This window comes from Prunus avium, chromosome 2 (genome assembly GCF_965620075.1).
Source record: "Prunus avium chromosome 2, drPruAviu1.hap1.1, whole genome shotgun sequence".
NCBI classification, from domain to species: domain Eukaryota; kingdom Viridiplantae; phylum Streptophyta; class Magnoliopsida; order Rosales; family Rosaceae; genus Prunus; species Prunus avium.
Genome location: NC_142285.1, coordinates 11886980 through 11901454, shown reverse-complemented (window position 1 = coordinate 11901454; position 14475 = coordinate 11886980). Strand labels below are relative to the sequence as shown.

Below are 14475 nucleotides of genomic sequence, written 5' to 3'. Positions count from 1 at the left end.
ACTTCGTCCAAAAAATAGAAAGATTCACTATTATACCCAATATAGGAGTCCAAATTATAAAAAAAAAACTCTATATAAAATGAATTTTATAAACACACCTAAAGCTCATGTACAACATAACAAAGAGGTTTTTAACTTCTTTTACATTACAAAACTGTCATTGATTTCTTAAAACAAACCCAACCCCAAAACACTCCATAGGGCATCAAAGTAATTTAATAATTAAAATTAAATTCAATAGGACCAGCTGTCATTTTTTGAATTTTTTTGGGTTTGTTTATAGAAATTAAATAGTATAGGATTTATCTATATTATTAGTACTAAGAATGGGTGTATGACTAAATATCTCTAAAAAATACTTGTTATTCTTCTTATTTCTTTATCTTTTAACCGCCTCCTTTAAGTAAAGGATTTCACTTGCACCCCTGGACGTTAGGTATAATTACAATCAGACCCTAAAAATTTACAACAAAGTACGTTGGACATGACAAGCAATTTAACACCACGGTGTGTTATGGTAATTTTGATAATAAAGTTTATCCAGATCTAGGAAGGGTGTTCAAAGAGTAATGTTTTACCGATATGAGTTGGTCCAAGTGGAAGGGGCTTGGATCCTTTAAACAAGAGGTCCTGAGTTCGATCCCAAACACTTGCGAATAGAGCAGACTCTGTTGGGAGAGCTTTGCGCCTGACCATACCTTGAGAGATTTAGTCTCTGCAGTCACACAGGGTATACCCTGGGAAATAAAAAAAAGAGTAATGTTTTTGGTCAGAAAGACACAACTTTGAAGCTTTCAAAGGCTGTTTGAGTAAAATAAGTATAGTGCTAAACACGCGTAGTCTTTTCCCAATAAAAAATAAGAAAGTAGGTTGAGAGTAGAGTTGCTGCCAGCGATGAATCCGATTCTTCTACATATAATATATATTTTTTTTTTTGGGTGAAGAGGACTTTGCATTAAGAAACAAACAGGCCAAGGCCGAACAAAGACATATAAATATTTTTTAGGTAAAGGTTCACGCACCTTGCTCGGACATCACATGGATGCTTTTTAGGTACAGGTACACCAAATACGTTGAATTATTATTGATCAGTTCACACGTAGGTGGGCCCCACATAATATACAGGGGGCTCTCAAAAGTCAGGCCAAAAGTCGTTGCAGCGATCGAAGACTTCACCAATACCCTCGGACAATGAGAAAATAAAAAAAAGGGTAAATTACTCAAATGGTCCTCAAATTTGTACGCGATTTATATTTTGAAGCCTCAATTAAATTATTCGTTCAAATGGTCCATCAACTCTATATTATTTGATCCGTCCTATCGTTACATTATGTCAATATTTTCGTTAAATATGAGGGCAAATTGATCATTATTTACCCTAAAATTTGGTTAAATCTGATAGAAAATTAGACAGTAGGACTAATGGAGCGATTAATATAGAGTTCATGGACCATTTGAAAGAATAATTTAATTGAGGCCCCAAAATGTAAATCGCGTACAAATTTGAAGACCATTTGAGTAATTTATCCTAAAAAAAATTCATACCTAATATGAAACGAAACTTGGCGTATTAAACTAAAGTGGGTATTATCGCAAAAACGAAAAATAAAAACTAAAAGAAAGAAAAAAAAAATAGAATATGAACATAGATAAATTGGGGCAAAGAAAGAGAGCGCAACATTGAATGTAGATAAAATATGAATGACAAAAGCATACTGTTGCACAACTCCCAATGCAAACTATTATTACAAAGAAAATTCAACAGACCAGTAGACAAGAGCTACATGTAAAGAATCCGACAATAATACAATCCAGCCGTCCCAATTAGAGAAAAATGACCTATTTTATAATCTTATCTTTTTGATTTTGGTTGGAAGGTGGTCCCATGCATATTCCTTAGCACAAAGCTTGTTCAACGGACAAACCAAGGAAAAAAAAAATGCTTGTTCAAATGTGGAAATGTGAGCTGTTCTGATTCAACTTAAGTCCTCGGACCTCTTAGCTCTAGTTTGGTTAAGTTTAATGCGTAGGGTAATGAGCTCCTTAAATTAACTCTTTAGATAAATTTTAGAGAGAAATTTTATAAAGAATTTTTAAAATAGCTTTTTAATTAAATTTTAACTAAATAATAGAGAGCATGATTGTAGATGATTTTCGTATTTCTCTCAATCTTAACATTAAGCTTAATGCAATCTTAACAAGAAGCCCACCCAAACACAAAAAATTGCTGCCCTATTCTGCTAGCATCTTAGACCCTGTTTCGTATCCCACTCAAAAAAATAAATTCAAAAATTATGACTTTTTTTAAAAACATGAGTTTTCATTCAAATAGTGATTTTAAGATCTAAAAACTTAGTTGGTATTGAACTTCAAACTATTTTTAAGATCTAAAAAAATTGAAATTAAAATTAGAAAATCAAAAACCCTAGATTTCCAAATTGAAATTAACAAAAGAAAAGGAGAAAGGGAGGAGGAAGAGCGAGGAGAGAGGGGGAGGAGAGAGAGAGAGAGAGAGAGCAAGAGAGACAAGAGACGAGAGAGGAAGGAGAGAGAAAGAGACAAAAGAGGGAGAGAGGGAGAGAGGGAGGAGAGTTAGAGACGAGAAAGGGAGGAGAGATAGAGACAAGAGAGGGAGGAGAGAGAAAGAGACAAAAGAGGGAGGAGAGGGAAGAGAGAGAGAGAATAAGAGATGGGAGAGGGAGGAGAGAGAATAAGAGCATGGAGAGAGGAAGGAAAGAGAGAAGCGTCACGCGAGGGGGAGCATGGAGAGAGGAAGAAAAGAGAGAGGCGTCACGCGAGGGAGAGCCTAGAGAGAGGGAGGAGAGAGAAAAAAAAAACTTATAAAACCTCACATTTAAAATAATAATAATAAACCCATGGGGTTTGGTCCAGTGGTTGGGGCTGGGTCCACCATGTTTGGCCGAATGTGAGCAGGCTCCTCAGTGAGGTCCTGCGTTCGATGCTCCGCATGTGTAAAAGAACCCCAGGGGGAGAGCTTTAACCTTAACCCCTCCCCGGCTCGGAGTGGTTGCACACTTGCCACCATTTTTTTTCATCCAAAAAAAAATAATAATAATAATAATAATAATAATAATAATAATAATAATAAGGGTGTTTTTGAGTTTTTTTTGGGCTTGAGGTTTTTTAAAATGGGCATACCAAATTCCCAACTAATCACCAATCAAGCATCAAGGGAGTACACGGCGAAGCACACAAGGATAATCTAGTACCTAGACAAAATCTAAGAGCTTTTGAAGACATTCCCTATCTTCACTATCCAACAAATTTCTCGGGCAGAAAACACACGTGCAAATGCGTTGGCGAGTCAAAGAAGCAGAGTCGCCGAACTTGATGCAAATCAATGAGGATCCCAATTGGCAAGGCCCCATCATCAACTACTTGGTAAACGAAAATTTTCCAAGGGAGAAGTCTGAGGCCAGAAAAATCAAGCAGAAAGCTGCAAGATACTATATGAGGGGCAACAAGCTTGTTCGAAGGTCATACTCCGGCCCTCATCTCACCTGCATCAAGTATCCGCAAACTCTTGAAGTGCTCTGTAAAATCCATAACGGCGAGTGCGGCAACCATTCTGGGGTCAAATCACTTGCTCAGAAAAGCTTTAAACATATGCTATTTTTGGCCTACCATGAGACACGACTCCACAGAGTATGTCAAAAGATGTGATTGATGCCAACGATACAAGCCGATACCTAGCCTGCCTACTGAAGTGTACCATCCACAGAACAGCTCGTGGCCATTCATGCAATGGGCCTTTGCCTTAGTAGGTCACATGCCGCAGGCACCTGCCAAGAAAGACGGATCCTGTGATTTTTCCGACATCTAATCGATGTCGGGCCCACTTACTAATTACAAATATTCTCTTCCACTAAAACAAAATAAATGAGGGCCGAGACTTCTACCGAAATTTCAGCAGAATCTCTCCTGAAAAACGAACTTTACCAAATTTTTAACCTTTCAAAAACACAGTTTAAAATCACCAAACTAGCATGCACAAAGTACATCACACACAACAAACAAACAGGCCTCCGGCCTCATAACCAAACATTTTCTAAAACGTTCTTGCTTTTGAACTCTTTTGTAAATCCATACACCTGTATCAAATATCGTAACAGTAATAAGAAAAGACATTTCTCCTTCCAAAATTCATTTCCACACTTAGAACAATACAAGCACAACTCAAACAGTTTATTTTGCGGCTGCACCTAGGTTAAACCCCAAGCTACCTACGTACCCCTTTGTGAGGGATCAAGCCACACGTAGTTCTTATATCAATAATTAGCATCACACACACAGAACATTCAAAACTTCTATAGTCACTCTCTATCAACCTGTATACGTGAATTATCCGTTACAATTTACAGTAAACAAAACTATTGTAGCTACCACTTTTTTATAACCAACTAGAAACTAGCTAAGCTGCAATCTATATACTCAAGATATGGTATAATTTCACAATATGGTCCCACGTACATAAGCAACCACAAGATAGCATACACCAGATACAACTAACCTTCCCAACGAACATGCCTTTTTCCGAGGCGCCTGTTTACCCAAACATGAGAAAGTCCGATTAATCTTACGAAACACATGAGTTAAGACTATACAAGATTCCACAATTCCAAAGGAGTATCACAATTCGGAAAATATACATATATCGTCCAAGTAAAACCAATGTTTAAATTTAGATTCATTCTCAACTTCAATTTCCACAAGGCATATAACTAAATATTTTAAAAATTCCTTTCTTCCCATGATTCATAACTCAAAACCATTTCCCACAACCATACCTTATCCAAGGCGTATATTGCAAAACAACACTGTCCAAACATCATAACAATGATCGCACTTGTGCAGAGCACTCACCATGCACATGCTCGAGAAACCCTAACCCGGAAACAGATCTACACATTTTCCCACATATATAAATATACATATATATATATACACACACACACACACACACCCCACACCATCACCATGTACCAGGGGAAAAAAATCCAACACGGGAATTGTTTGACTAAACCATATGGAAGAATCCTCAGTTGACCATGTGGCTAGGGAACGAGCCGTCTAACCGGGGGACTAGGCTCACCAGCCCGCACAGTAGAATCCTCAATACTCATACGTCTATAAAAAGTTATACGCACGCAGACTGCCGGCCAAGGGCCTACGAAACACCCCACCAAGGGTGCCCGAAGCAACCTCAACAGAACCCCAAACATCATAATGAATTAAATCTAAGGGAAAAGAAGTTGTATGATTACTCAATAGATAAACAACACAATGACTTTTAGCCAAGACACAAGTTTCACAGTTGAACTCAAACTCCACTTGATGGAGAAGTAAAGATAGAAAAAAAAAAATACTTGAGGTAACCAAATGACGAATGTCCCAGGCGACGATGTCAGGAGGTATGATTAACGTTATCAGAATAGGCTGTAGCTTGTAGTGCTAAGTAATACAACACACCCTTCGTGTACCATGCCAATTATCTCTTGAGTGTTAAGATCCTGAAACTAGCAATAATAAGGATAGAAAGTAGCATAACAATTGTATGATAGTGAAGAAATTTGGCAACAGATAATAAATTGGAATTGAGGTTAGGGACAAGCAAGACATTTGAGAGAGAGATAAGGTGTGGGAAAGACAAAGAGTAGTGATGTAGGGATGACGGAGTGTAGAAGACAAGAGAGCAAACATGCGAGATTCAAAAGTCATATGATCACTAGCTCTAGTATCAATTATCCATGTATTTGTACCATTACGTTGTGGTGGGTCATAAGCAGATAAAAGAACATAAGGTTCCAACAAAGTAGACCCCGTACGAGCAACATAGAATGTCTTATCATGAGCCATGAATCAAATAGCACACAAAAACAAAGCAAAGATCATAATGGAAATACACAATAGCAAACCCTAAAAAAAAATGGGGAACATCAAGAGGCAAAATTAACGGCAAGGCAATGGCAACAACAACAACAACAAAAGTAAAGGGAAAGGCATGATTGTTGTTAATGCTGAATATTTTTGTCTACACTTTATTCCAAAGCTGAAAGAATTAAAGTATTTATGACTCTTGCAACTAAATTTTAACTGAAAAATAAAGAGCATGATTGTAGATGCCCCTACCCTAAGAGCATCTTCAACAGTCTCTTCAATAGCTCTGATTTTTCAAAACATTTATTTTACTTTGGAAGAACAAAACCTACATTGAAAATGCTAAAAACATGCACTTTTTCTTTTAAGATACTAAATATATAGACATTCTTCACATGTTTTCATTTTTTTATACACACTTTATTAATTGAATTGAAGAATCACTAGAGCATATATATATATATATATATTATTAAAGTAGCAAACAGATTTTTTTAAATTACCACATTCATCAACAAATTTTTAATTTGACAAGTTCAATTTGTTACTACTATTGGAGATGCTCTGGGTTAGCAAAGTCCAGGTGCACCCCAACCATCATGCCATTAAACAGGGCATAAATTGAAGAGCGGTCCGCCACATCACGGTTATGTCTAACATGATTGTTTATTCTTGGGGTGCTTACAAAGGAAACTACCTCCAGCAACTCAAGTCAGAGGAGATAAGGCCCACATGTTTCCCACCTCCACTAAGAAATCCTTTTCCGGTTTCTCTGCACTAAAGATTTCTGAATTTCCAAATAGTCCAAGACCCGATCTCGGAAGAACCCCCTTCCATCCCGTCTTATTTCTTGTCAGTAGTAGTGCACGTTCCAGTTCCCGTTCGGCAAGTGAGTAATTCTTTCTCGTTAAGATTCTCCTCTCACCTCTCTCTCTCTCTCTCTATCTCTCTCTCTCATGTTTTTAATTTTCATTTCTTATGCTATTAAGAGAAAAGTTATATTCTCCCTTCACCTCTCTCTCATCTTTTCGTTTCGTTTACAACTATATGGTTTTGAATTGCTACGTATCAGAGTGGCCTTACAGACGAACTAAGAGTTATCTCATTAACAACATAGAACGATTCTACTATCCTTATTACAGAGAAAGCGATAACCACTGACTCGCTGGTAACCTGTTCGCATTTGTTTTCTTTTTTCTATTTCTAATTTGTTTCCTGTTTTCAATAAGTTTATACCTCCAATATATAAATTATAAAATAAGACTTTGTAGGTGTGCACAACTTATAAGAGAGAAAAGAGAGATTCATAAATGGAGAATGATTTCGTTGAAGCAGCTCCTTCATCTACAGTTGATATTCCAGAATTTTTAAAATCCTTCCCGAAGCTGTCTAGCTCTGATTCATCTGCCAATCTTGTTTCTTTACCTAATGGTGCTAAAGTTGTTGCCACTGAAAGTCTTGCTAGAAAAACAGCTTCTCATTACACATTAGCGGACATGTTAAAAAGATCAGACGTTACTTCGCGATGGGAGGATGGTCGTGTTGTGGACGAGTATTCCAAAATTATTCGGTCAGTTTGCAAACAATTTAATTTTTTTCTTACATTACAACTTTTTTCTTTCTTTCTAAATGTTACTAACTGTGTGATTGGATGTGGGAAATAAACTTTGGAGTGAGACACAAATCAGAATCTCTATATTGGCATACATAAGTTCCCGTGTTTGGATTAAAAAAACATAGAAATTTAGAAATTCCACGTAACAAAAACATGAAATTTGAATTGCAGAAATCTCAACTTTAAATAGTTGTCATTTCTAAAATTCTAAGAGAATAGAAGTTATAAAATAGTAAATTTCATGTGTAAAACCATTAGCCAAATAAGAAATTTTACAAATTTTAGAACATTAGTTTACATCATTTTAAATTCCAGCGTTTATGAATTCCTCTACTAGTGCACTAACTCTACTTTTTCAAAAGGGATATTATTGAGTTACTATTCCAATTGGAGTTGAAAGATATACGTTCTGGCAACTTGAACGATGGTGACATAGTCATTATTCATGGTAGAGCAAAGATCCCCTATCTTGCAAATCCTTGTATTGAAACTAAATTGCCAAGCTATAGACAAGAATTCAAATCTTTGGTTTCAAGAATGCTCGGGGAGAATGCTGCAATAGTGGAGTTAGTGCACTTCTATGGCAAGATCGACCACCTTGGGTAAGAAAACCATCTGATCAACTTTTAACTATTTTTTTAAATAATAATAATTATTTATATAAAAGTATCTTTGCTTGTGGATTAATCTTCCTTGTATACGTGAAGGATGACTTTTAACGACTTATGGTATCATCCTCTGCTCCAATCATCTAATGAGAGATATTTTTTCCCTCTTGACGCCTGGTTGCATCTTCAATATGAGAGAAGAGATACATGGAGAAATATGTATCAAAATGTGGTGAATAATGATATTGACATTAACACAATCATTGGAAAATCTAAATATAAGGCTTTTATGTTAGTTCTTTTAAAAAAAACCAAAAGGGAAGGTGCATATAAGAATAATGCCTTGGGAGTGTTTGATTACTCAAGAGACATACTCGAGAATGTTAATAAATTTGTGGACAAGGACGATGAAAGAATTTCGGTATGCATATCACCTTAAATTACTTTGTAAATTTATATATATTTATATATAAAAGAATGTTTAATAATTTGATATCAAAACGTTTGCAGACAAAGCATGAAGTGGAAGAAGAGCTTACTTCATTGTTCCCCACACGGCTAATAGATTTATATGAGTTCTTGTATTGCATGGGCATTAGTATGAACTCCTTAGGGCTACGAAGGTACACTACTACACAAAGTACTTTCTATAGCATTAATTAATAGCATTTTGTTTTCTGAAACAATTTTAATAAAATTGCTATAGTAGTAAATGAAGTAGAACATATATATACATTCCCCTTCTATTGAGGGATCCCTCAAATAATTATTTGAGGACACCTTTTAGGATCCCCTACAATTTTTTTTTTTCCAATGATCCAAACCATATTTTTCACATCTTTATTCATACACCATCCTTGTAAAAAATTATGCTGATTGAAAATCATTACAACATCTAATTGGGACCAACAAAATAAACGAATACGGTGCCTTCCACAAAAGACTATAATAACAATCATCTTCTTGATTGGTCAAATTGTTTCCGATTCAAGTAATTCTTTTGCATAGATGATCTTTGAATGAATATCTAAAAACTCTTAAAAGTGAATATAAAGGCAAAAACTCTTAAAAGTGAAACGTTCAAAATCCTGAAATTAACCTTAGTTAAAGAAAATGTTAAATCCAAAAATATTTTATCAAAACAGTTATTCTCTCATCTGGATGTCTACACCTTATTATCGTGCGGATGACATTGTAAACAATGAGGAAAGCAAGGAGGGGTAGTAGAAAATACATGACGTTCGCACGATAATAACATCCAGACGTCCGTATAGGAGAAAATATTTTATTAAATAAGACTAAATTAGTACACTTACAATATGTTTAAATTTAATTAAATAAAATATAAAAGGAAAAAGAGTATTATATAAGTTAAGGGGCGCACGCACGGGTAAACTGAGTAAAAAAAAAATCCAACTGGCACACGCCTACGGCTAGTGATTAGTGTCACTTTGAGACGTCAACTTCGCATTTATTTGAAGCTCTCTCAACCAAGTTGATTAGTAAATTTTCATCTAAATTCTCGCAGATCATATTGCTTAGACTCTAATTGGATTTAGACCAAGCTCCTACTCCATTATGAATCAGAAATGAAAAATCGTACATCTCAATCCGCAAATCGTAACTCATAAAATACTATTTGGATTCTGGAAATCGCAATAGAAATCTCAGTCGTAATCTTCGTTGCAGTCTCAATCTTCGACCAAGATTCACAAATCGCAAGCTCTGATCAAAATTCAAGAATTGCACAAGGTCCTTTGTAATATGCATATGAAATGGTATTGTTTTGGCTTTGGTTGTAGAGCTTCTAAGCAAGATTGCAACTCAAATATGAAATTAGGTCCACTATTAGTGATGATGTCGATGCGATGAAAAGATAATAAAAAAAATCAATGTATTATAAAACTCATAGACATAAGATTTTATGTTTTTTATAGGATGTAAAATACCTACGAAGATGTTTATCCCAAAGTGTTATACTGGTGTATGCTTCAATTTTTAGTTTGTATCTGATATCATGTTGTTCTATTATTCCCAGATCAATGTAGACTCAGAACTTTGATCATGAACACAGCTGCCCAACCTTCACGCCCCCAAAAGCCAAAGAACTTGACCATGATCGATGTAGACGAAGAACTTTGATCATGAATATGATCCTAGCTTAATGGAGTTGATTGCATGTTGCAGCATTTACATTGCTTTTGCATAAGCTAGTTTTTTCTAACTCAAGTTTTTAGTACCAAGCCTCGAGTTTCACATGATATGCTCTTTGTGAATGTTGGTTCATAATCATGCTATCCTTTTATCCCATGCCACTATTATCTGTGCTTTATAACATTTTGGAGCTTTGATCCCTTGTCTGGTATGATTATGACTAGTCATATCTACTGGTTAGTTGTCATTGGGGTTTTATGTTGCTCAGGTTGTAGGTTATTTGCTTTGACCTATTTCGTTTTGATTTGATATGGTTACTTTTGTCAGATTTTGGACCAAATCAATGCTTTTGGTTATCTGATTAATATGCCTTGGATTGTTTTCTATTTGATACATTATGTGTTTTGGTACTTCTCTTTTGAGCTCTGCATTTGCTATGATTTTTCTTATCTTTAGCCTACTCTTACATGTCATTTGATCTCCTGCTTTTGATGTGATTTGGAAGTTTTTTGGACTTTGTCTGACAGGACTCGTCCTGGACTTTCCCCTTGGAATCCGTGACGAACCTTGCTTCCCATCCAGATCTAACTGATGTCGGACCCACTTTCCTGAAACGTTCTTTAGCCCTAATTTAAACTGATAAAGGCTTCAACTTCTATTGAAATTTTGGCAGTCTCCCTTGTAACTGGAACATTTCCCAATTTATAGTACCTGCAAACAAGTGCCAGAACAAACCCTCAAATGGGCTTCACACCTTCTACCCAAGCTCAAAATGAGTAAGCAGAGCAACTAAAGATTAAGTTTACAACTCGGGGAAAATGAAAGTAGAGAAAGATAAATGAGGAATTCTTATAGTGCGTGATGAACACATAATTATTACAATTTCTATCCCTAATCTATATTTGTTAGTACTTTATTTTAATGAAGTTTGCACCAATCAGAATGTTCCATTGCATTTTAAGAATCCATTTGCACTTCATTGAAAGATAGGCTAATTCATTTGAATTCTCTATTTGGTTATCTCTCCTTGAAGTGGCACCCAAACTCTTATCAATTGGGCAATAATTGTTACATTCTAATATCATGATTTTATATAGGTGCATGTTGGAGCTATTAAGGAGAAAGAATGTGCATGCATGTGAAGTAAAAAGAAAAGAAAGAAATGAAATGAAGCCAATTCCAGTCCATTTCCGGAAGTCAACTTGCAAGGCCCAAAACGTTCACTTCTACTGCTCAGATGAGAATACATTCTTCATAAAAGTTGTTCCAATGAGTGTCGATTATGACATATCCAAATTTGAGCCCCATTGGATATATATTGAAACCTCAGGCCTTCCTACACCAAGCCTGGTTCAGAAGAATCGTTTTTTCCAGCAACCAAAAAAAAACCCACATGGGTTGGCAGCAAAATGGCAACCATAATTGAACACCTTTGAAAACCCATGTGAAGAAAGCTTGAGGTGCAGCAGCTAAAGAATTGAAAAGAATGCATGAAGTGCCACACCCATGCCAAAAGAGGATGAAAGCCACTAAGAAGTATGGGATGAAAGCAAACAATTCAACAATAGAAGTATGGGATGGAATTGATTCCAACCACACTAACTTAGACAAGATGAAGTGGGAGTTATGGATTGTATTGGAATAGGAATGGTGGTGTTGGAATTCATCATGATGTTCCTCCCTTTTAGCCCTATAAATAGAGAAGTCTTCAAGCTCAAAAAAAAAAACCCACACACCAAGCTCACAATCTTCTCTTGAGCTCTCTCTCCTTCTTCCAATTCTTCTAAGTTCTAAATTTCTGTTTTAGTTTTATTTTATGGGGAACTAACTCCCTAGCTAAGGCTAGGGGGAAAGCTTTTAATATGAGTATGTAATTTTCATTAGTTTGATCCAAACTTAAGCTTTAATGTGATTTTATAGTTTTTGTTCAAATGGAATTTGTAGTTTTCTTTTTTAATTAATTGATGAATGTTTGATAATCTATTTCATGGGTTCAATCATGTTTTTCTCATTGTGTAGTAAAAACTTTCATGCTTTTAAAAGAGAAGAGAATTACTAAAGATTAATAGAATTTTGACGAAGATTATTTTTTGATAATTTGTTGCCAATGGTACAAGTTATGCTTAGAATACTTCTAAAGGAAATTAAAAAGAGCTGTAATTATTTTGAACAACTACATTGGAAAATATTTTGTGGATCAAATTATTAAGAGTTGCATGTTTATGTTAAAGTGGAACCCCAATGCCTTAGTGTTTTAGTCAATTGAATTTTCTTTAAATCAAATCTTGCATAAATCTACTTCTCAATCACACTTGTTCTTTTTCATCTCTGTTATTTTCTTTACACCGCTCTCTGTGGAAACGACACTCGGACTTCCGAGCTACACTACTATACGACACCTTCCCTTAGGTTTTGCAAAGTGGTTTTAACAGTGCGGACTGCGGCGATGCCTCGACTTGGTGGTCTCAACCTCGGATATGTAGAACCTGGGGGGCGCAAAACAAAAAATGTGAGTGGACGAAAACAAAGCTTTAATTATATTCAATATAAATAACCCCTATGTTTTAGAAAATAATGCCATGCAATAAAATCTTTTGTATACGTACATATATACCATCCGATACTTGAAAATAATTCAATTCAGTAAGTTCATGTCATAACATATGATAAGGGAAACTATATAATTAATACTTCTCAAATTCTTGAAAAACGATGTAAACTTGTTCTTTTAATCCTTACTGTAAAACCGTATATTCAAACCCACACAAAAAATATCCCGTTAATACAAAATATAATCATCAAAACCCAAAATCCTTTTTCCCGCAACCATACCATTGCAAAAACACAATATGCCAAATAATTTTTAAATATCCAATCTCAATTCCGGACTTCATTTCAAATGTTCATACTTGTGTAGAGTACTCTCAATGCACATGCTCAAGAAACCTCAACCTGGAAACAAAACCATGTGTGTGCCCGACACCTAGCAGGTGCCGGGCACAAATGACCAAATTGCCCTTCTATTAAAATCTAAATTTTAATACAAGTTTGACTTCTGCCGAAAATTCGGTAGAGTCTCCTCTGTATTAGTTTATTTCCTAAAATTTCCACCTGTCAAACAAGCATATAAAAATATATCCCAATGTTCAGTATGCTATGATTTACATCCTAGGGCAATTCATCAGAGCAATTCTAATTCAAAATTTACAATGAAATGGTATAATTACAAAGTGATCCTACAAAGCAGAACAGATGGATGAAGTGTGGTGACAGCCCTGTTGTGGCGCTCTGGTGCATGTCTATTACCTGGGGGCGCAAAACATTTAAGAAAAATGCGAGTGGACAAAAATAAAGTTTTAGAAAATAGTATAAGAACATACTAACCCCTCTGTAAAAACATTTAGAAATCTCGATTATATTCCTTATATACTCGTACAAGAATTTCCAAGACATGCATATATATATATATACATACTAGTAGTCATGCATTCAATTGAAACATCAAGACGTTTTTGAAAACATTATAAAAGAATAAATCCTTTCCACCTAGGTGTACCCGTCATTTAATCGTCAATTCCCTTATTTCCGTTTATTCCCACATATTACCGTCAATTCCTCATCTCACCGTTGGTGACAAATCCTCACAAGTCTCGGTAACACAAAGTCGACCCGAGCCGCAATCTCGCTGGATTCTGGAGAAATTTAGTCGACATGATCCGCATTCCTCGCTCCACACGGTCCGGATATCCCTAAGACTCGTGGGGCAAAGTCAAACGCACAGACTATACCGAAGGCAACAATTTTTATCCGAGGGAACATTTATTTCGAGGCAACATTTATAATTCCTAGGTACCTAGGGTGGTTTAAAATAAAATATATATTTCCGAAAAAGATTAAAGTTTATAAAACTATTTCTCAATATTCTTAAATCCTGTTGCCATTACCCTTCCTACTTTCCAAGCCATGCTCAACTTAAATATGAACAAAATATAATAAAGATAATCGAGATTAAACCATCATGCTTGGAAAGTGAAATTCATAATAACTCATGCAAGATCAATTAATCAAACTTTAGTTGCATCAAATCATTTATAAAAACAAAAAATCCACTCATTGAGTGTTCGAGCTAGTTGGAACTTTTGAGGGTCCCTCCTGCGGGTCAGCTAGTGCTCGAGTACCTATTTAAACCAATATGAATAT

At 35.5% G+C, this 14475-nt stretch overlaps 1 protein-coding gene across 5 annotated transcripts; it reads left to right on the top strand.

The window, feature by feature from the left end:
• Positions 1 to 6567: 6567 nt before the first annotated feature.
• LOC110754855 (uncharacterized) lies at positions 6568 to 12173 on the top strand. 5 transcript variants are annotated; one of them, XM_088247820.1, is made up of 7 exons: positions 6569 to 6787; positions 6971 to 7066; positions 7170 to 7468; positions 7876 to 8115; positions 8221 to 8542; positions 8632 to 8744; positions 10803 to 12173. In XM_088247820.1, exons 3-7 carry the CDS (start codon positions 7209 to 7211, stop codon positions 10834 to 10836), a joined length of 969 nt encoding a protein of 322 aa, XP_088103946.1. In that variant the 5' UTR covers positions 6569 to 6787; positions 6971 to 7066; positions 7170 to 7208; the 3' UTR covers positions 10837 to 12173. The 5 variants fall into 5 exon arrangements, with proteins under 5 accessions (XP_021811668.2, XP_088103946.1, XP_088103944.1 ...); XM_021955975.2 differs by lacking the exon at positions 10803 to 12173 and adding an exon at positions 10160 to 10783 and having other exon boundaries at positions 6571 to 6787; XM_021955976.2 differs by lacking the exon at positions 10803 to 12173 and having other exon boundaries at positions 6568 to 6787; positions 7161 to 7468; positions 8632 to 8799.
• Positions 12174 to 14475: the final 2302 nt, after the last annotated feature.